At 39.0% G+C, this 24,646-nt stretch overlaps 1 protein-coding gene across 4 annotated transcripts in view; it reads right to left on the bottom strand.

Annotated features, from left to right (window-relative positions):
- Positions 1 to 6,537: 6,537 nt before the first annotated feature.
- LOC114357748 (extracellular matrix protein f-spondin) overlaps positions 6,538 to 24,646 on the bottom strand; it is a 33,200-nt gene continuing 15,091 nt past the window's right edge. For all 4 annotated transcript variants that reach the window (XM_028311512.1, XM_028311510.1, XM_028311513.1 and 1 more), the window contains 4 exons: positions 20,789 to 20,959; positions 13,505 to 13,579; positions 12,618 to 12,727; positions 6,538 to 6,931 (listed from right to left, as the gene is read on the bottom strand). In XM_028311512.1, the coding sequence (XP_028167313.1) occupies positions 6,857 to 6,931; positions 12,618 to 12,727; positions 13,505 to 13,579; positions 20,789 to 20,959 (431 nt within the window). In that variant the 3' untranslated portion in view covers positions 6,538 to 6,856. The remainder of the gene's footprint in view (positions 6,932 to 12,617; positions 12,728 to 13,504; positions 13,580 to 20,788; positions 20,960 to 24,646) is intronic.

Genomic DNA, 24,646 nt, shown 5'->3' with positions numbered 1-24,646 from the left:
ACCAAAAGGCATGATTTTAATCCTGGATCATCCCTGGATCATGAGCTCTCAAAATTTAGACTTCCTCCTCAATTAGGTAATAGGCCTAAAACGATTGATTTAGACCAATGCAACGAAGCTTTATAACCTTTACGCAATCGAATTCACAACCTTGAACCTGATCCGGCCGTCTGAACTGGTCCGAGCGACACGGCTATGACGTCATAACGGAATCAGGACGCGGTGACGTCACGAACACGGCACTTACCTCTAATGGGACGTCTGAGACGCTAATTTGGCCAAGTTTGTTACTCATCATGAGATTAGAGTGAAGTAATGATGAGGTTAGACTTATTTAAAGCTCATGAGATGCCGAACAAAAAGAACTTTGGAAAACTGATTTTCATTTTAGTTAAATAAGAAAACTCACTCTACATTTGCTCAATTTCGTATAATACAGTGTATTCTTTTTCTGTTTAATTTCAAAAGTCGTTAAGAAAGATATCAAATATTCGCAGTAGCTCCGCTTAAAGCCTATTGTAATATTGTCCTGTAGCAGTTTAACGTTGGCCAATTCCTAGAATTCGCTTTATTGAGCACCTCTCCAATCTACATGTCATTATATCTAAAAGATTGTAAATCATTACTAGAGCCCAGACACGTTGTGCTACTGTGATTCCATAGAGCTCAATGTCAATCTCTGCAGTAAGTATGAGTGACCAAGCGCCACGCTCCGCCGCGCGCGCAGCCGGCAGCGGTGCCGCGGCCTTCGGCGGGACACACTACACACAGGATCACTTTCCCCATTTATCATACCTTGAATCACATCATCTCAACAAGCTATTGGGTAGGGAAGAAACTATTGACCTGGAAGTCAGTTCGATTTTATTGGGTAATTAATAGGATTAACATCTTCAAATCAAAAGTCCCATACCGTTGCCAGAATATTTGCGTATTTTATACTAGAGCAGGGGTCTCCAAACTTTGAAAGTTGGCCCCAAGCTATAATAATTATAATTTTTCTGGCCACCTATGCAAATAAGCTTAGTCTTAAGATGTCGCGGGCCGGATTGATGGCAGTGGCGGGCGGGATATGGCCCGTAGTTTGGAGACCCCTGATCTAGAGCAATAAATTTTGCAATTTTTTAACACATAGGTACAGTCACGGAATGAAAAGGTTCGTCAGTTTTCAAATTGATTCCTTCAACGAATCGCGAGCACATATTACCTTTTGAAACTATGTTACAGAATAATCTCGAGTTAGAGAAAATAATCTTTAACTGTTCGTCAGTAAAGTTCAAAATTATTCAGATCAAAGTTGTTTGACGATTTATCTTGTCAAGATTAATATGATTGATAGACTAAAACCTTCTTGTTGGTTCAACCTGCCATTATTATTTCTATTAAATTAAAAAAAAACTACATTTTGTAACATTGCATGGGATAGAAAATTAAACAAGCAAAACCTTATTCGTTAGCAAACGTCATATTTATTTAAATGTTAGCAGCACTGTTTCTTGCACTGTTATGTTGGCAGTTTTGACTCTTACAGTACCTAGTGCAAGCGAAAACCGACACTAAGGTGACGAACCTTTTCATTCCGCGACTGTACTTAACTTTACAACTTCTACGTGGAAATCATTTTTCTGTTAGTCGTCCAGTCAACCAAAACCAACATAAATCTACTATCACCGTATTATCAAGAACTAGCATGCATTGGTATACTACTTATTTGTATTAAGGTGCGTAGGTGCATTATTGATTATAACCATCTGGCATTTGTAAATTTTCTCTAATATTATACGATGAACAGCAAAGCGTATATTTTTCAATGCTGACTTGAAGAAAGCTAAATGCTCTGCCTGCATAGATTGCACACGCATGTGACCGGCAGCGCGCTGAAGGCCGCCCGGCCGCGCCGGTTCTGACGCCGGCGATCCGTAAAATTCAGATTACCATTCACATTGTGTATTGCCATTATTGTGCAGATGAGTGTCATTATTTTGAACACACCATTTCCGAGTCCATTAAAACGATACCGTGTCATTATTGACAGGACATAATTTTGGATCTCATTAGTTTAACTTCAGGTTTTAAAACATAGGCAATTACATAAATATACCTAGGTATCTCTATCACGTGTACCAACGAACCGAATAATTCTGATTACCAAAAAAATATTACCTATGTATTTCAATAATAGCCACCACAGATTGTCTCTGAATCCATTAAATTGCGGATGAAATTACAAACAATTAAGTTACCTTGCTTTCCTACCTGTTGCATCGATCATATTATGTTTTGATTGGATTTTGATCCTATGATCGACTTACGATAAAGCCGTGAAATTACCACAATGTGTGAAATTATTTTTACAATGTGGAACAGCAAAGATATTTTCCATTCGTTATTTTTTATTTTATTAGTTTAACAATGTTTCAACAGCATTTGTTTAATTTTTCATCATAAAATATAATATTTTCGATACAAGTTTTCCTTAATTATAATAAATAATCATATATTAAGAGTTGAATAATACCGAAATGGTATAATAATTACGTGTAATATAAAGCATAAATAAATTTGTAATGATTGTTGTGACCTTATGCTGGTAATTTTACCTGCCTATTTACAATAATTATGTAACATCAAGGGGGATATCATTATTAATTTAACAATGTTTAATGATTCCTTCCTAGTTCATGGTATATATTTTTTCGGCAGTGAGGTATTTTAAGTCTGCTTAATGTTTATAATAACTTTGATGTGGTGATATGAAACTCTACCTAAATAATGATATTATAGGGCTTAAACCATTGAAGACATTTTCTCCACCGTGTAGGCTGTAAGTAACGATTTGGATTTTATGACCGTCATAGCCTCATGTTTCTTTGTATGCCCTCACCCAACTGACGTCACTCCTCGCAGCCGGTGTCGTCATCGGCCAGGTTACCTCAACCCTCGCGTCTAAAGGCCAGGGGACAGAGCTCATTTACAGACTCAATAGACGAGGGGTCTCAAATATTCATGGAATTTAATCGTATCGGTTGTAGCCCATCGAATATAATGACTATCTAAAGTCGTTTGTAAACCGCTTGAGCTGAGTCAGTCAAGAGTTAGCGTTGAGGGTGTGATAACATTTAATGGATGCTTATAACATTTAATTTTGTCAATATTGCGTCACTTTACCTGCGTAGGGTCTTTTTAGAGATGCCTTGATAAGCTAAACAAGCTGCGGAAACAATATGTTCAAAAATAAAGTTCCAACAAGAAAAACTACAATTTTACCTAGCTCCAAATATGACTGCTATGACTAGATAACAGGGTATTTAAAATGATATTAATGAAAGTGCTACAATAAACATTCGACTACTTTGCCTGCAACCGCGTTGCCATAATAAATGAGTAAGGAAAACAAGTTCTGGGCGCTCGGAGCCGAACTACACTATTTGTGTGCCTCGTCGTCGCCAGGTGCCTCGCGACCCTCCGGGTGACCGAGTGATGTCACCGCGGTGGCGTCACTGCGGGCTCAGGAGGGTGTCATTGATGGTAGGGACGACCGGGTACTTCATACTCACCGGATTAGAGGCAAGTAATAGCGTGCGTGGGCGGCCGCCGAGATTTGATTCAACATGGGCATAAAAGTAGACCTACTTAATTGTAAATTAAAAATAAATACATTTTTTATTATTATTATCAATTGAGAGAACCGACACTGTTGTGTTGATACATGCTAATGAATTTTGGTTTGATTAAAGTCAGTATAAAATGTACTAGTTAGGTTGGTACCTACTTATTTTCATATTTCCACAATTTAAAAAATATGTTGCCTTCTCTCATAATTACTAGGCAGATAAATACTGATAAATAGTGTGTTTTGTGGGAGCGTAACAAATGTACACCTGCATTTACCAATTCTTTTTCACACGGGTGAGGGGTAATCAGCATCGGACCGCGGCCTCGCGCCAAGGCCGTCTACCCGCCAATTTCTATCTTTTTGCTTGTCCGGCATTATTTGCGACTTTTCCGTGGGGCTCAGATCGCGGAAGCGCTACACAACAGAAGAGAGATAAAAGACGTTTTTATTTAGAAACCTTTTATCTTTCTGAGAATTGTTTCCGTAATTTTAGCTTTATCTTCTTTCAACCACCGACGCTACCTTGTAAATATGCATGCATCGATGGACATAATGAATGACTTGTTGATGAAAGGTCGTTGGAAAAGACAGATGAAATTTTTCGTATCTCAGATGTCTAAAGGTCTCGAAAATTCTGGTGTCGATAATTAGATACGGTAAAGCCCACCCGGCTTAAGAGTTAGCTGTGTAGGTAGGTATATTTCCATAGAATAGTCTCTAAAAAAGTTGTGTTTTTAGTATCAGGAGATAACAGATCGTTGTTATGATCTATTCTGTTCAAAAATCGTATCGCAGTATCACCTCGATAAAATTCACAGAGCTTATTACTTAGTTACCTAACTGTCCATGTTTTTCCACATAAAAAAGTTACAAGGAGTGTCTTTGGAACGTCACGTTCCCGGGCACTGTGGGAACTGACAGTATTGAGCCTTCGCTGCCGCCGCGGGGCCATGCGAACCCCCACCTGGCATCTGTAGGCTGCACTTACATTCTTAATTATGCTTACGAAGCAAAAAATATTGAATCGATTTTCTTCTATTTAATTACGCATTACAATTCTTATTAAGGCCCCGACTACGTGGCGAAAGTTTCCAGTTTTCATAATTTATTGAGTTATTTGATGATGTCATTCATTTGGTTTGCGGATATAAGATGAGAAGACCGCCGTAGAACATGGCAAAAGGTCCTTGCCCCGTACAGTGGGATCAAAAAAATTATGATTATGGTTGACAGTAGTAGTAGGAAATGTTTTTCTATAACACAACCGCGAATAAACCTCCAAAATGATTACTATTCTGCCGCCGTAGCGCGCGATGCCAGCCCAGCGGCAACTCCGAGACAATGCAGGCTGCAGCCGTGACGCTCCTAGTGTTTGTTTAGCTCCGCCGTGACATTGGCGCCTGCTCGCTATATTAGTACCAAATTATGTCACGAGAAACAATGTTCCACTTCAGAAAGATTTGTGTACAACTCCACCAGTTCTGGCTTGTCAGACCGGACCACAGAGTCACCGTTCTAGTCTTTCATGACGTTGTGGTAACATCGAATCTCTATTATCTGGTCACCAAAACAGAAGCCTAGCTTTAGTTGGGCATGACGTCACGATAAGAACGTATCCTTTGCAGAACGAGCGCGAGCTGATGGTACGAAAATAACAAAGAGTCCTGATAACACTATCACAAATGCGTACAAGGCCGTAGTTCATTTTCTCATATCATTATCTAATTATGTATAAATTACCGTAATTAGCAAATTACCCTCCGAAAATGGTCATTAAGCGAGCAGGGTATGGGGCGCATCAACAGTGCCGGCTAACAAAGATAAGGTACATTGTTTTACGAAGTGCGTGCCTTATCGAAAACATAAGTGATACGATTATTGCGAAATTATGCACGATGGCGATCCTTATCTTGATTTGATAACTATATAATTGATAGAGTCGGTTATAATAAAAATAGATTTTGATAAGATTTAACAGCACTCCAAGCTTGTTTATACTTTCTAAATAATTGTTAATTACAATATCTATATCAGTTTAATTTATTTGCAGACAACCTTCAGGCGGAGGAAAAATAAAGCGTTTGAATGATTCTAAATAAAACAGTTCATCTAGTGCAAAATATTTACTTTATTACTAATATTAAACAGATATCAACATAATTAAATGCGCTGAAATGCATACAATTCGTTAAACGTTAAGTAGATTCGTTCCCAATATAAACTGATAGGTAGGCAGTTCACCTGTGTAAAAATAACAAAATTGACATCGGAGTGGATGGGCAGTGAGCACATAAAAATAGATTAATGGCAGCGCGATCGATCGGACGCGGTCGCCGCGACCTGCCTCGCGCTTCAGCCGTGGTTTGGCTGCAAGTGAAATGGGGAAATAATTGCCGCCTTCACAATATACAATTACCCAGATAATGGTTTTCTGTGTATTAATATTTTACTAAAATATTGTCATGTAACATCAGTAACCTACTTCAATGTGACACGTCAACTCATTATGAAGGTAATTTCCATTGTAGACGTTTTCATAACTAGGCATGAAAGTACTAAACATTTCGCTGTTTTAGAAACTAAGTATGCTAATTAATAAACTTATTTTCTTTGGAACATTTGTCTGCAGTTTATCATTGAATCGGCTTCATGTTATCTTTTTTAGTATACAAAATACTATAACGATTTTCCACTTAAGTAATATTTTTGATTATTATTTCCCACACGGGCATTTTAAAAAACTGATTCTTAACTCACTGCTAAAAACTTTTTTCGCTGAAATATGTTTAACTATTTAATTATACTAGATTATTATAATAACGAAGGAAAATAATTATTGTACAAAGGTTGTCTTATCTTATGCTCGTTTGCCTCCTATCACATAAAAAAAAAATGTACCGGACCATACATTTTAGCATTAGGTAGGTATACATATTATTTTTATCGAGTTCTTTGGTAAACAGATGTAGAGCGTTAATGTTTTCATAAACAACGATGTTCATGAACATTAAGAGTAGGCGCACACCGTTGATTTTTAGTCGGGCAGTTGATCAGTATGGGCATGTATGGGAGTGTGCACACTACGCCGATCCGATTTGGCCGATTCTTCATACAAATTAAAATCGGGCACAACTATCGGTCAACTAAAAATCAACGGTGTGCGCCTACTCTCAGTTGGTGACAGCTGTCAATATGGTTGTAGGGCGTACGTACGATGGTGGTCAACTGGTCGCTGTCCGCTCAGCAGCGGCGCGAGCAGCGGCGCCGGCGTGACAGGCGCGGAGGACAGGGCGCACCGCCGGCGCCCGCCGCTCGCTGCAACAAACGCACAACATTAAATAAATAATAATAATATTTCTTTATTGCACAAAACCTTTACAATTGTAGTAACACAATAAAAATATAAATATAAATAGTGCATTGCTGAAGGAGACGCAAAGTAAATATACAGAGGTTTCCAAACTAGGCCAAGCCTGTATCTTGGAAAACCAATAAAATTAAGTGTGTAACTTGCAGAGAAAAGGAAAACCAGTACAACAATGCAATTTCTGGTGCAAAAGAAACATCATGAGTAGGTAGCCTAAAAACATCAATTTAACAGGCTTTCGGTACTTAAATAATCCAGCGAGAGTAACCACTTGCTTAGGGCTATCTTTGCTGCCGAAACAGAACAAGATTTTATATTGCAAGAGCTTGCTGCCTTATTACAAATGCGCGCCTTAACATAGTCACCAAATCTGCTTGCAAATCGAGAATTTACGGAGGGAGTGGGGATTTTGAATACGCGCTTTTTAATGAGAGTATTGTATTCGTCAGATGAGATTAATCGCTTGTGGGCAATCAGGGACCCTGATTCAGGGTGGTTTTAAGGATGAACAACTGACGCACTGTTAGAACCTGAGCCTCCCTATAGAGGTCCGTTGTAGGGTATCTAAAAGGTTTTTTGAGCATTATTTTTAAAATGGATCTGTTTGCTCGTTCAGCTACCATTATACTTATTATCTCATACCGAAACCTACAATTTCGTTCGTTTCAGCTGAAAGACGTCCACTGCTGAACAAAGACATCCCCCAAGGATTTCCACAAAGGCCGGTCCTACGCCGCTCGCATCCAGGCACCCGCGACCTTCACCAGATCGTCGGTCCACCTTGTGGGAGGCCTGCCCACGCTACGTCTTCCGGCTCGTGGTCGCCGCTCAAGAACTTTCCTGCCCCAGCCGCCATCAGCTCTACGAGCTATGTGCCCCTGTTAAGTTAGTTGGATTCGCGAACCAGTGACGTCATAGCTTGTCTTTGCCATACAACATCTATGGGAGAGTCGTGTAAATAAAAATTCTAATGACTGGCGGAGTATTTTACTACTCGATTAAAGAAAGAAAGTAGAATTTTCCGCCTGCAGGACACCAATAATAGACATCCTCGGGGTGACGTTCCTCTATCACCGGGTGGGAATAGGATACCAAGACAGCCTCATGCGTTTTCTCAAGTAACGTCAAATTCTTCATATTACATCTTCATCCATTTGTGCCTAATGGCCCCCTAAATATGTTTTGCTCTAATAAAGCGTGAAATCATGACAATTGAATAAATGACCAAAGCGTGGTCGGCCTAATGTCCATCTAGTCCTAGACCTTTGTCCTCAATCGACTGAACTTGACACCGATTGCCCCGTGACATTCAACGTTTGACACTTGCCTCCACTAATGTTTTGTACATGTCCTCTCATTAAATTCTGTGATTTAAATTGCCTACATCTACGAGTAAAGGTTGGTGGAGATCACTGGTCAACGCCTGGACCAATTTTACTGATTCTTTTTTTTAAATGTTCGTTGAAGTCCAAGGATGGTTTAGAAGAAAAAATCGAATAATTTCCAGGAAAACCCTAAAAACAGCCTTTTTCTTTTTCCCATACAAACGTTTTCTAAGAGTTAACTATAATATGTATAGGTAGAAACAAAAAACTGCCACATTCCAAATATGTTTGACAGAACGAAGTCTGTCGGGTCCGCTAGTATTAATATAATTTTGTTTTGTTCCAGGTACGTGTCCGTAATATTAGTGACAGTTTAGCGGCGCCGATATTGGCGGCGGCGTGGTACTCGTAAATAGCGCGATTTAAACGAGCTGGCTGAACAAACAGCGCGGCCCGCCTGCGGCACACTGCGGCTCCCGATGCCAGAGTTATTACTCGGGTAAGCGCAAACAAACACTTTCAATATTATTTTAATATCCAACAAAATAAATTTACCAATAAAAATACTACTTATTATAAGCGCATGATTGCATGGTGCTGTATTTCTTCCGGTTTACAATTATAGATTTATGGATGGTTTTCAGAAAACATAAAGATTATGTCGTTTCTTTTATATCGTCGTTTTCAGTCCAGTGTCCAGCAAGACAATGGTAATTGTCATTGGTCTTGTTTTAATTATAGGCACTTTTATAAATAGCGTTTATCATAGGTATTCTGGCGGGCTTGCTTCATAAAACAAATATATCAGGCAGGGGTAATATGACTGTACCACGTTGGGCGCCAACTTAACAATAAAAATCAAATAACATGAAACACCCAACTAGATTCATGTATATTTTTGATGATAAATGTGCGATTTAATCACGATATTTCAATGTTAATAAGTTTTTACGCGTGTTGATAAATGAAAATGTTTTATTTTATAAATAAGTAAGAGTTCGAATATGACTCAGACTTACAACACACACATAAGAAAACCAGGATACCGTTTCTGGAAAATTCAAGGTGGATGCGTGTTTAGCGCAGGAGTAGCGGTGCAGACGTCTGCATTCGCGTTGTTTGTAAACACGCTGCTCGGCGATATGTTCTTCGTCCTCTTACTAATTACGACCGAGGGCTGCCATCGTCGTTGTGTGTCAATTGATAAACTACTTACTACTACTCGTAACACAGGGTGACTGGTAATTAGTGGCGGAGCCGTTAAGGGGAGGTAGTCTAGGGTTATTCTGACAGATATCACTATGAGACCTACCGTCCTTATTTAACCCTTTCCAAGATATTCCTACTTAAAGAGTGTAAGCAAAAATTTTCAAATAGTAATAAATACGAAAAAAAATGTGATTTTGGCCTACTTTGTTTTGTTTTGCAACAAAGATAATTCTAAATAAGTAATATTCATTGTTAAATCTTCATAACTGCCATTGTTTTATGCAAAAGCTGCTAAACAAAAACATAAATAAGGACGGTAGGTCTCATAGTGATATCTGTCAGAATAACCCTGAACTACCTCCCCTTAACGGCTGCGCCACTAAATACCAGTAACCCTGTATATCATACAAAAAATTACCCGAGAGCATTTTTTACGAACAAGTGGAAAGAAAAGAATGGAATTATATCCTAATAATGGAATCGCTCTCCTGTGAAAAAAAACATTCTCCTGTAATTTGCATTGAATTCAGAGCCTTCCTCTGGTTTTTCTGTGCTTTGTGGCTTCAAACATTCTTATTTCCCGCATGGTAGAGGTAAGACGTGTCCATGTTTCAAAGCTCGCCAAGTTGAACGTACCTAAGAGAAGAAATCGGTGAGCGGACGCTATACGTTACTAGCACCGCCTTGGCAACCAACCGGACTACAACTATGACTCATAATTATTATACTAACTTGCTTATGTTAACTCCTGTTAATGGCTAGTAAAAANTAGAATATTAGCTCAATGTTGAATTAGTCGATTTTCTCCTGATGGAAACATGTAAGACAAAAATAAAATTTCCAATATTACAGACCTTCTAGAGCAGATGCCGCGAAAACTATACAAGATATAGAAAAACTTGACTATCTCACCTGTAGCATATTGAATAAGTTTTTTTTGGTTCATAGTAGTCATGTCACTAGGACGCATAGTTTCCGAGGATTAAGCGAAAAACCGAAAAGTGGTACCTTTAAGCCCCCCTCTCCCCGCCGGCTCAAGGGCTAAGGTCGTGGACTTTTGCTTTGTTCACCTCCTAACTAGTCTAAATAAAGTCCCGAAGTCAAAAATTGTGTTCCACGGATTTCCATCTATAATGCTTTATTGACTGGACTATACTTAAAGAGTGTAAGCAAAAATTTTCAAATAGTAATAAATACGAAAAAAAAAATGTGATTTTGGCCTACTTTGTTTTGTTTTGCAACAAAGATAATTCTAAATACTAAATCTTCATAACTGCCATTGTTTTATGCAAAAGCTGCTAAACAAAAACATAAATAAGGACGGTAGGTCTCATATTATATCACTATATCTGTCAGAATAACCCTGAACTACCTCCCCTTAACGGCTCCGCCACTAAATACCAGTAACCCTGTATATCATACAAAAAATTACCCGAAAGCATTTTTTTATGAACAAGTGGAAAGAAAAGAATGGAATTATGTATATCCGAATAATGGAATCGCTCTCCTGTGAAAAAAACATTCTCCTGTAATTTTCATTGAATTCAAAGCCTTCCTCTGATTTTTCTGTGCTTTGCGGCTTCAAACATTCTTCATTTCATTTCCCCCATGGTAGAGGTAAGACGTGTCAACGCTTCAAAGCTCGCCAAGTTGAACGTACCTAAGGGAAGAAATCGGTGAGCGGACGCTACACGTTACTGGCACCGCCTTGGCAACCAACCGGACTACAACTATGACTCATAATTATACTAACTTGCTTATGTTAACTCCTGTTAATGGCTAGTAAAAACTATGTTAGTAACTATCAGCTCCTAGAAACGTTAGCTTAAATTATCGCATTTCCGAAATATGTTCACCAACGTTCTTTGGTAGTGATTACCGAAATCAAACAATAAGCCACGCTACATAATACACACAGCGGTCGATCGGCTGACCGCGTTTAGGAAGCATCGATTATGACTTAATTCGTATATTCACTACAATTCAAATGTTAAAACTACAACTAAAAGGAAAATATTTTTAACCGTCCTTATGTAAGTCATTCACCACATTTAAGCTCACTATTCTGAACCTATGTGTTTCGTAGACGTATGCGTGTTCACAAAATAATATAGCACTCTGGATTTATTTTTGTTTCCGCGTAGGTGGACGATTGTAATCCACCTGTATGATGTACTCGTATTTGTATGTAATGTAGAGAACATAAACTATTGGATTTATTAAATTACTAAACTAAGTTACGAAATGTCAACGCCAAGAGTCTTGCCGAACATCGCGATACAATCACCATTTCAATATACACCGCTGTCAAGACAATCGACACTTATCTAGAAATGTGTGTGTGCACAGGTGTATTGTTCAAAATCAAATACTCCAGTTATTTCAATACCTACGTTTAAATGCGAAACGAGTAAAATCGTGAGTCGATAATAATGTTAAACTAGCAAAATAGAGTCGGAATGTAATTATCATGAAAATAACAATAAAACATACAGTAGTTACGGTATGTTTATGGTACTTGATAATAACCTTTCAGCGTTGTATCTTTAGGATCCAAATCCACAATTTTATTTTTACAGTCCGATTTCTAACCTCGCCCGCCAAGCGACGTGACCTTGCTTGTTGGCCGAAGAATCCGAATTCAAAGCTCTTAAGCATAAATGTGGTAAATGTATCGAGTGGTATGGAATGGTGCGTGTAATCGATCGTTCGATTGGCGGCACTCGCCGAATACCTGCACGGGAGCGAGTTAACGGAATATTTGTTTGGCACATTCTGCCGCCGCGGCGTGAGTTCGAAAGAAATACCTACTTGCTTCATCCATTGATTGCAACCGTAGTTTATCATTTTATTGAAGAAATATTGATATCTTAAATTGGACTAATGTAGTGTTTTAAGCAACTATCAAACCTAAACGCCTCGTATGCCTAAGAACTGATTAGGACGAGATACAATGAATTTCGCATTCGCTGGAATCCCGGCATACAACCGGTTAAAGGAAAACCCTTTACCTAGTCATGTCATGACGGGCCATGTCATACGGGGTGTCATGTGGTGTACTTGTATTATTTATTATATTTCTAGATGAGGTGTAACTCACCAGAACAGTCCTGGTGCGTTCCTGGTAGCCGACGCCGCAGGTCACGCTACACGCGCTCCACTCGCTCCACTCGCTCACCTGGCAGTCGCTGGCCTGCACCAGCGACGGGCCTGCGTGAAGAGCATTCGTTAGCAACATATACATACAGCGCATTTTGAAACTGTGACTAACATTTGCATTATCTCAGAGTTAACTGGAAGAATACCTTGCGATAAAATGGCATTGACTTCAATATGATATGAAAGGTATAGAGAAATATTTAATGTCGTCCCAGCGCAGCGTTGCCAGTTTTTTTTTTTCGTTAAGTCGGGACTTTGGTACTTTTTGAGTGAAAATAGCGGGATTCTTCCGTCAGAAGCGGGACATAGTAAAAAAACGTATATAATCAAAGGTTTTCAAATATTTATCCTTTTATTTGACTTAAAAATTACGTTTACGTGACAAAAGTAGCCATAGAAAATGTATTTTACAAAAAAATAATATTTTAAATCAGATTTACTCTATCGTTAAATTCGTCTTTAGAATAAAAAAAGAAAAAAAAAACAAAAATCAAAATAAAAAAAAAATTCTTTACAATAATATGGAGTTTCAAACAATAGTCTGGTGAAGTGAGTGTCTCTCTCCGAAAAGCGGGACAGAGCCTGTCCCGCGCGGGACATTTAAATTTGATTTAAAAATCGGGACGTCCCGCCAAAATCGGGACGTCTGGCAACGCTGTCCCAGCGCAACCTGATAAGTGTTGACCAGTGTTACCGTCTGCAAAGTGCCAATTTCTTGGAATAAACTTTACCGCCCGATAATGTGGCTTAAGTTAAAACAGGTCTTAAGTATTGCGATAGTATAAAACCAGGGGTCTATCGCGCGGGTTCTGTATTGCGAATAGTTACCGTTGATGGTGTTCTGCGCTTGCGCTCCGCCGGGCTGGCCGGAGCCCGCCGCCGCGAGGGCCGGCCCACCGCCTCCTGAACAAACAAACACAACTTGTGACATTCTTGTATAATAGACCAATAGAAGAAAGTAGTGCTGAAATTATCGTCATAAAAATTATATAAAATGTGTCCCATTTTCTTTCATACAAGCCTTATCCTTACAATCATGAAAATGAGAAAATATGGCTTGTGAGACGAGTTGGCATTCATTTATTTATACCTATGGCATATAACGTTCAATGTCGTAAATTCAGTTTATTACTATTAGATCTCATATTCACGATTAATAATAAATATCTGGAGTAATAAATAAAATTGTACGGCGTTCAGCATCAAGTAGTAAGACCGAAATAGAATTCGCGAGGTTTGCAGCCGATCTGACGCTCATACATTATTAATATACATTTTAAAAGACGCCGGTAGTGTAACGAATTTTCAATCAAAGTTGTTTATTTTCTGCGCCACGACGAGCGGTCAGGGCGTACATGTTTTTCATATTCCCGGTGAAACAATAATGGATACAGAGCAAAATTGTAGATAAACAAACACATAGCTCCAAAAACATTTGATCCCGTATAACTGCTGACAACGGGTACTGGTCGGTCGTGGGTGTCTTCTAAAGTTATCAGACCAATTTGACTGACCAAACCCCGATCAAACGCTGGACTTTAGTACCGCGTCATCTCGAGTAGGTAATTTAATCGTTTCCCATTTATTACATTCCCTATTCTAAATATAAAAAATGTAGCGTTCTTTGGAGTTAAGCTTGAACTCTTAAGTAGGTACTTCCTATCATTCGATGCGCCATGGTCAGTAAAGTTCACGATCAAATTCGCTCATGAGATCACGCGATGACGGCAATAAAGGCCTCCGCTGACGACTCGAGCTGAATCACTCGGGATCATCTCAGATTTACCGAGTGGACGACAAGTCAATGATCTGCTGTCGGCGCAAATCTCGCGTGAGCCTCAAACACATTATGCTGGCAAAAAAACTTACGAGCGTATGACGTGATGCTCGAGAATAATTTGACACACATAATAGAAAGCATCTTCCAAGATTAAAGATATCCCGAAAAAAAATTGATCTCAAAGCTCTTAATTGCCCGAAAGCTTTAAAATTCATTTAGTAGAATTATAATTGCACGGTGCATTTAAAGCCTACCACTGTGCACTGCTTTAAGGTAATCACGTGGAGTGGGTACACGTTAATGATGATTTTTAGGATTATTGTCCAGTAGCACTTACTTCCCAATTTAGCAAAAGAACATGTGATATTACGACCTACCCCAGCTACATTTTTAGAGCACAAATCTTTCAAAAAATTCATCTCATCCGATTCATTTTATAAATAAGTTTATTGTTAGATTTAGGTTAAATAGAAATATAGATATTTAGCTGTGTCCCGCGGTGTTACCAGCGGTAAAACGTAGCCTGTGTTAATCCAGGATTCCAGGGTGTCAGCTAACTCCATACCAAATTTTATTCAAATCAAAATCAAAATTATATTTATTTGTTTAGACTAATTAAATTAGTACTTGCAAATCGTCAAATGCTCTTAAGGAGCCTATACATGTCTCATTCTTTTTTTGCCCTACCAGCGCTTCGAGACAAACATTTGGCAAGTTATTAAAATCGCTACAGCCTTTTAGACGTGAAGAAGTAACAAACTCAGACACAAATCCAATTTGTTTATAATCGTTTCCAACAACACGTTTTCATTTACCATTTTAAACGCAGGCAGCTTGTTTCAGTAGCATTATGACCTATTAGGAGGTGGTACACAAACCGCTGACCATAAAAGTGTTGACTAAAGCAGTACATACTAGACGACATACATAATGCATGTCTTGTCGTATTGAGAGCACTGCTGAACGCGACTCGTCTACTAATTTTTATTAGAACGTCATTTAATGCTGCTGTCATTCAATTTGTTTTAAATGTATTTTGCTTTCATTGCATTCATTACCTATTATAATATGTGTTTCAGGTTTCTCTAATGAAACTTTTATATTACGAGTACAAAGTTGTCTTGTTTTTATCTTTTGAATTCATTTTTACGCAGTTGGGGTTTTGGTTTTTCAATAAATCATTCCGAAATTAAAAAGTTAACAAGTACATAACCTTAAATGAAACACAAGGTCTTCATTCAGACAAGTGTGAATGTAAATCTTAATAAAAATAAATTATGAGTAAACACGCAAATACATTAAGCTTGTTCATAAAGATCCTATCAGCGCTAGGTACTTAGCCTGTAAGCATCTAGGAAGAGATGTATCTAAATCAAATCCAAATGGCACATCAAAGGTCGTTAGTGTAGCACGCAGAACAACGCAATAAAACATTTAGCGAAATGAATGAACCGATTAAAAAGCGTCGTAAATAACTCTTAGCTTTACGAGCTTTGCGAGTGTTATTTTTATGAAGGCATTCAAATGTTGGAGATCTCTATTCTACTATATTTGCGTGCCCATAAAAGGTATCTAATTCGTGTTTATGTTTTCTTACTCTCAATAAATATGATGATTTTAATCCTTTCATTATCTGCAATTGAGATCTCACAGAAGGTAATAATGAACTAAGTAATTAATTAGTGCAGGGTTGAGTAAAAACAGACCCCTCTTTCCCACTGGGCACTTAGGGCACGTGCCCAGGGCCCCGCGACCGAGGGGGCCCCCGTCTGCACAAAAGACTTTTCTCCAGATGATAAGGGCCACCCTTGATCCTTAAGTGCCCAGGGCCCCTAGTAGGTTAAAGACGGCCCTGAGTAAAGATCCTTTAACGTTCCTCCGTAACTTTAAAAAGGGGCCAATATCTCGTAGATGGCGCTGGCGCCTCGCCAAGAGGCTGGGGCCATCGCTCCGTCTGTTGCGGGGTACCGTTGGAAACACTATGTGTCACATAACACCTCGTCATACATCATCTCGGTCTAACCGTGCCGCAAGACCTGGAGTACTTTAGGACTGCTTTTATGGTATTGGTTGTTCAGTTACAAGGTGCCGTAACCGCCTGGTAGATGTTACATTACATCCAAACATGACCTCGACCTTGAATCGGCATTCAAATATTTGATGATTACTAGCTTATACACATCTAAAAAAGTGCTAATGCTTCACTCAAATTACTTCACATCCAAAGCTACAACACCAAGTCACGACTCGAACAAGGCCAGATGGACTAGATTTTTTATTTTAATATGCTACTTTTTTAATGTTGTCAACAAACCTCTGTCCTCGACGCTTTATTAGGTAAATCCACCAGAATTTCTCTGATAAAATCTATAAATATATTTTTATAGTAAGTAAATAACGACGACCATTTCGCTGACTCTACGTCCGAATTAAATAAGCCAACGCAAAACGCTGGGTGCGTCTGCAATGAGAGATGCAATGAATCAGCCGCGCCATTGACAACTTGTTTATGCACCCGATGGCTACTCTCAAGTGCTCGTTACCTGTGGTTTATTACAAGATCTTTTTAATCAATATATTTTCTAAAGCATCGTTTGCTGAAACTGAAGGCTATCTGTTTTAATTAAAGCAGATTAAATTGGGATTGTTAACATCAAATATTTACTTTCGCTTGCTGAGATACAGTCAAGGCCATGTTTCAGTATTCAGCTAAACTAATTTGTATAAACAATGAATGGTTAGACGAAATCATGAATTACCTAGACCTACACTATAATTTTTATTCGGATCCCCGGTGTAGTACAGAAAAATGCAGATTAATTACAATGCCACAAGCAGCTAAGTAGTCAATTATCAAGCGGCATAAACAAACACAACCTTGTTGCGAACGTGCAGAGCCGACGCGGTCCGTCTGCGCGCAACAGGTAGGCAATCCCCGCCTAAGCCGGATTCTGTTTACGACCCATCTAACTAATACTTTCCACGTTACTCCTGCTGTTATTATCAACTATGTATTTTATGTTTTCACACTTACAACGTCCATCCATATTAAGTTCATTCTATTTAGACAAAATACCTATTCGATTGAATTTATAGCAGTCATATTCCACGGTAATTGAACATAACAACAAGGAAAATTCCCCACCATTTCTTTCACACTATTACACGTAAATAACACACTTGATAAGCGTTATAATCTAATGTGTGCAGTATAAGTTTAATCTGTTGTTCACAATAAATTGTACAGATTATAGTTATGTTGCGCCATGGAATTACTATACGCATAATATTTCAAATAGCCCTCAAAACTTTGTATAGTTGGCGTTGCTCTTTTCAGTATCCTTGTTTTATTTATACAAAAAAGAAATAAAAAGTACAATGAGGAATATTTTTTTTAATACAAATTCAAGTGATATGTGGCAGAGGTAGAAAATATTGATGACGGTACTACGCCATTTAATATGTCGATAAACAATACAAGGCAAGTGAGTATCTTTTCCATCAACCTATTGATTGTTTTGAATGAGTAAATGTTTACAAGAAATGCATAAGGTGTGAGTGAAACGCCGACAGTCAACAGTCATATGACACCGCATTACGGAGTATTTCTATGCGGCGAGTGTTTGCTCGCCTTCAGTCTACGGCGCATAGATAACAACACATTATGGATTGCCCAGGGCCTCCAGGGCTGCCAACTAATAGTGGCCCGGTCGTTTGTGTGGAAATCGGACCTTAAATCAAAATCTGTACTAAATATTTGCGAGAGTATCATTCATCCAATGTAGTCAAATACTCGCAAACTTTTACGATGTAAACAACGCGGCCGCTTATCAAGACAAGTTATTACATTATAAATTAGAGGGTTTAATCTGTTTGTGTGTAAATGTCAGGTTTTAAATAACTTGAAATAAATTTGGTTTGAGATGCGACGATGCTATTAAATAGGTGTCCTGAAAAATTCAACAAGCATGCCATTGAGTACCTAGGTAGGTAAGCTACCTAAGATTTTTAAAGAGTAGCGAATNTATAAAAAGATTTTAGCAATTTATTTCACAAAATCAATTGCGCACATTTAAAATAAAGTTTGTTTACACTTTGACAACAATAGACTGACATGCAAGGTGACATGTCAATGAAGTTTTCAGTTACTGTTGCCATTAAAAGAAATTAGTACCATTAATTTTCCGCAACATGGCGAGGGTTTTTATGTTCCTGGTCAGGCTATACCTACACTGTAATTTTTATTCGTATCCCCGGTGTAGTACAGAAAAATGCAGATTCATTACAATGCCGCAAGCAGCTAAGTAGTCAATTATCAAGCGGCATAAACGAACACAACCTTGTTGCGAACGTGCAGAGCCGACGCGGTCCGTCTGCGCGCAACAGGTAGGCAATCCCCGCCTAAGCCGGATTCTGTTTACGACCCATCTAACTAATACTTTCCACGTTACTCCTGCTATTATCAACTATGTATTTTATGTTTTCACACTTATAACGTCCATCCATATAAAGTTCATTCTATTTAGACAAAATACCTATTCAATTGAATTTATAGCAGTCATATTCCACGGTAATTGAACATAACAACAAGGAAAATTCCCCACCATTTCTTTTGCACTATTACACGTAAATACCACACTTGATAAGCGTTATAATCTAATATATGCAGTATAAGTTTAATCTGTTGTTCACAATAAATTGTACAGATTATAGTTATATTGCGCCATGGAATACAATACGCGAAGCTTTAAACATTTCAGAAGCTTTAAAATTTCAAATAGCTCTCAAAACTTTGTATCGTTGGCGTTGCTCTTTTCAGTATCTCTTTGTTTTTATTTTTACTAAAAAGACTTGACAAGTTCGATGATAAAAATAAATTCAAGTGATACGTGGTAAAGGTATAAACAATTTATGACGTTACTACTCCATTTAATATGTCGATAAACAATACAAGGTAAATTAGTATCTTTTCCATCAACCTATTGATTGTTTTGAATGAGTAAATGTTTACAAGAAATGCATAAGGTGTGAGTGAAACGCCGATAGTCAACAGTCATATGACACCGCATTACGGAGTATTTCTATGCGGCGAGTGTTTGCTCGCCTTCAGTCTACGGCGCATAGATAACAACACATTATGGATTGCCCAGGGCCTCCAGGGCTACCAACTAATAGTGACCCGGTCGTTTGTGTGGAAATCGGACCTTGAATCAAAATCTGTACTAAATATTTGCGAGAGTATCATTCATCCATACTCACAAACTTTTACGATGTAAACAACGCGGCCGCTTATCAAGCCAAGTTATTATATTATAAATTAGAGGGTTTAATCTGTTTGTGTGTAAATGTCAGGTTTTAAATAACTTGAAATAAATTTGGTTTGAGATGCGACGATGCTATTAAATAGGTGTCCTGAAAAATTCAACAAGCATGCCATTGAGTACCTAGGTAGGTAAGCTACCTAAGATTTTTAAAGAGTAGCGAATTGCCGGTTAATTGGCCATTCGGTTGAAGTATTTACTGTAGGCATATTACTTTTTGTGGGACCCCTAAGTTTATAACATTTGTAACTCGGTCTCGGAGATAGGAATATTTGACATATTTTAAAGGAACACTTATTTTCAACTTTATTCACTTTCCAGAACGGTAGGTTTTTGCTCGCTGTCGTTATGATAACTGTCTATGCATATGGTGCATAAGTGAACTAACAATTATGCGACATGATGACACACTAACATTTATAATGACGCTTACATTTATATACAACGTTTTACGCATGCAATATTTGTACTAACCTTTCATATTTTTGCAACTCCAGCTTAGATTACCTAAAGAACGTCAACGATTGAAACAATAAAGTACCTAATATACTTCCTAGAATAGTCACACACTACCATATTCTAGATTTACTTAAAAGAGATCTAAAGCCCGGTCCGTGAGCACATAGAATTTTGTCCAATGACCCCTAGCTATCCTTATCGCTCGCGCGTAATTAAGTATATTGCTGTCGCGACTGTGCGACTGGCACCCGCGGTGAGTGTGCGAGCGCGATAGCAACATAATTACGCGCGAGCGATAAGGATGGGTAGCTAGGGGTCATTGGACAAAATTCTACGTGCTCACGGACCAGACTATACACGCATATTGTGTTGTTTGTTATTGTGCACCGACTGTACAAGTCCCAAAGCCCACAGGTAGGAACTTGTTATGACCTGATGTTACGTCACTTATTTAGTGTAGAACTGCTGGCGTGACGGCAATCATGACAGATAACCTAGCTCAAGGATAAATCTATGGGACAAATGAAGGGAAAAGCAGGGGAGGACACTTACCTATGGCGACGCTGCAGGTGCTGAGGCAGTCCTCCTGCGAGAGGAAGTTGTTGCGGTTGCCGCGGCAGCCGCCGTAGTGGAAGGGCGCGCACATGCCCTTGGCCGCCACGAAGGCCCACCGCTGGTACATGCCGCGGCACGGGCCCTGCTCCGGCTCCTCCATGCAAATGCCTGCAGCCACAAACAACGCATTACACTTCGGATCAACATTGGCTGATGACTGCCCAAGCCCACCAAAATATGGAAACATTACGCACCCAGACGATATTTCCTAGTATTTCCCGAGAATCAGCGTCGTCACATGGTTAGGTTCAAATCAAGAATGTCTAGGCCGCCTAGCTCGGACAATAACTCGCAGCACCGTCCTAAAGACTTTGGGAGGACACCGTCAGGTTTTAGTGAGTAGGCCCTGCCCATCTGGCAGGGAGAGCCTATCCCACATTCAAGTGGAAAATAATATTCTAACATTCCTAATAACCAACAATAATGTTGATGTTTGACGACACTAATCCGCCACGAGTTTTCGCTCCGTTACAGGTTTTACCAGTAACTTGTAATCCTATTAACATTTTCGAAATACGACGTCACAATTCGCAGTTCTAATAATGTTACATTAAATAACATAGATTAACAAACAGATAATTTAAAATACAATATTTACATACAAACGAAATACGAGTGTCAAGATAACGAGGTATTTCCCGGCAAACAAACCCATCCTCTGAAAATAAAACCGATTATTTTATGGTTTTGCATTAAGGGGATTTGCCGATACTCGCCACGCTTGGCAGGCGGGTTGGCGAGCGCAGTTTTTTGTAAGTGGACCGACGACATCGTAAAGGTAGCAGGGAAGCGCTGGACGCAGACCGCTGCCAATCGATCAACATGGAAAGCATTGGGGGAGGCCTATGTTCAGCAGTGGACGTCCTATGGCTGAAATGATGATGATGATGATGATTTTATGGTTGTAATAATAAATTGTACAAACTATAAGTTTGACGTGATTTTTGATTAACAAATCAATTATCAAAACAAAGGTGTCCTTGTTACTTTACTAAAATACTAGTAGAGTGTAATCAAACCGTGAGAAGAAAATATTCCGTTGCGCAAATTAAATCTAGCCTAGTTTATGAAACTCAGTTGCAATCAATGACTGTTTACACAACCTCTATCCTCGCAATCAGTAACTTGTGACGATGTCTAGATTTGAGTTTCATTATCATGTCCGTTTCTCTGCGATTTGTATAAAAATACACATTGTTTACAAGCGCGTTTATTGTTCTCTTCTTCCTGTTATACTTATCATTGTTAGCGTGTCGCCTTGAAATTAATTAACCTAAAATTTTGTAATTGCCAAATTCTCTACCTATAAGTAGAATATCCTTGCTTGCATGTATCTTTTAACGTTTCGATAAGATTCACAGAATCCAATGTCGAATTTAATTTAAGGCCGGGTAGCAGAGAAAATGGCGAAAATGAAGTTTTCATTTTTCATTTTTGAGGTACTAAACAGNTAGCCGGCGCGGAACTTCCGGAAGGTCGGGTGACGCCACGCCTCTTTGAACCGTGTTTACTTTGGCAGTTATATTCTAAATTTATTCGATTCTAAAATATATTCCCAAAAATTTTGAAAGTTGTTTTAATTTGTATCACTTGGATATGATTTGTATTAGAAAGTGCTGTGAGTGTGACGCTTGAACGGAAGGAAGTCAACCTAACCTAACCAACTGCGTATTTCTATACTGTGTTGCCGCGAGAGCTCTTTGGCGCGCTGTCTTCGGCGAAGTATTGCGCGCGCAGATTTTGACAGCGCGAAATACCTACTTTAGCAGAAATACCAAGCTTTAAAGTAAATTAAATGTTGTATTTTAATTTATCTGTGTAAGGCCCGGTTTCCAAGGCGGAGCGGAGAAATGTTTTGTATCAGATTTCATTCGGATTGGATGAAATTGACAGAATGAAATCTGACACGTAGTGTTTTCTATAATCAAATCATTAAATAAACAATTTGAAATTTCAATAAATTCTATTAAACATAAATAATACCGCAATTGGAACGTGGAACTCATGAAAATTCATTAGATAACACAAAATATCGGGTTTTTAGCAGTTCAGAGAACTTCATCCTTTGCCATTATTCTTTTCCAATTAGCTTTTGTAAAAATCAGAATTCATTAACATGTAATTGCACTTTTTTAATTATTTACGTCACCAGCTCACTGGGAAATCATTTAAAATAACGCAAAAGTAAATTTTCCAGCGATTATCGTGGATGTCTAGCGTTTAGAAACACGACTTCAATTAGCATTTGTCAAAATAAAACAAAGCATAAACGATGAAAAGACTGACTAAAGAGTCTACAAATAATCATAATAGCGTAATTAACTTCCAAATTATGTTGAACAAATGTGTGTCTTTTATTTTAAGCTAAAAAGTTATCGAGACTCTTTAGCGGCTCGTCGTTATCACGTTTTGTGTGGTGTGCAGTTTCGGAACACACACACATATTATCATCACCAACATTACTAATTTGGCTTACCTTAATAGAGCTCGAAAAATGTATGCTGGGGCCGGCCTGGGACTCCTTCTACCAATGGAACTCTTTTGAAGTTAGTTGGATCGGAGCGGTTAGGGCTTTTTTTTTCGTCAGGACTATACATAAATTTGTATATCCACCTGTCGAGGGGGCTGCTAGTTGGCTGCTATGTGGCGTTCTGCCTGCCAGAAGGGCTTGGCCTACCCACTAAAAACCTGACGTTGCCCTTGGTAAGCAATATGAGTCGGGAACGCGGAATCCCTATCGGCGTTTTGCCTCAAGCATTCGTTCGCGTTCAGGACCGGTTAGGGTTCATTTCTTCTGGGAAAGGCTCATTGTTAGGGTCTGACTAGACTTCAGATAGAGTCGTCTAGTTTCAAAACCCGCTAAAACGCTCCTGCAACTAATTTCTGTTTATATCTCTAAATGATGCTACTGCAATTTTCTCATCTTACTGTTCAATCATTTTCGATCAAAATACACTAAAAGACTACTAAACTAGCACTTAAAATTAGGTTTGTGTTACAAACTCCGCTAAAACGATGTCCGTTTCTTTCAAAACCCTCTAAAAGTTGATTGACCAATGGTAGCACGGTATTTTGGTCACGTGACTACGAAATCAGTATGGAGATTTTTTATAACGTGGTTGCTTCATAATTTGCTCTTATCAAATCCCGCTAAAATACAACATGTCCGTTTCAAATCCCATTAAAACCGAATGTTCGTAACAAAATACGCCAAAATGAAAATAGTTTTCATTATAATTCAAATTATATTTAATTTAAAGATAAATAGCAATTGCTGTTAGTATTGCCAGATGACAATAATAATTCGTATCATATTTTTTTTTGCCTAAGGCCAGAGCTATATGGATAAGCGGTTTTTTTCAATTTCTCGAAATCTTATCAAAATCGTTTTAGCGGGATTTGAAACTAGACGCCTCTATATAAATTAAAGGCGGACTGTATTTCATAGGTATAATGATTGTAATATATGTCGCTAGTTCGCGCCTACGTGGGAGGGCCGCGTCTGACACCGGTGACGGTCGAGAGGCTGAGTGGGCGTCGGGTACGTACGGAGTGTGCCGGCGCCTCGCGCGGAGCCGATGATGGCCGATCGATGTCGATGAAGCCCGAGGACCCGAGAAGCGCCAACACTCATCATATCTGCTGCTCGGGCGCGTGCAGGACTCACGTTTGGCGGTGAGCGCGTCGACGGCGCACGAGTCGCGCTCGGAGCAGGCGCGCTGCTGCAGCAGCTCCACGGCCTGGGAGCAGCGCGCCTGCTGCTCGGGCGGCACCAGGCGGGCGCGTGCAGGACTC

Source organism: Ostrinia furnacalis, unplaced genomic scaffold (genome assembly GCF_004193835.3).
Source record: "Ostrinia furnacalis isolate ACB-3 unplaced genomic scaffold, ASM419383v2 OfSCF3339, whole genome shotgun sequence".
Classification (NCBI taxonomy): Eukaryota; Metazoa; Arthropoda; class Insecta; order Lepidoptera; family Crambidae; genus Ostrinia; species Ostrinia furnacalis.
The sequence above is the reverse complement of the archived record's forward strand: the minus strand, read 5'-3'. Positions and strand labels throughout refer to the sequence as shown.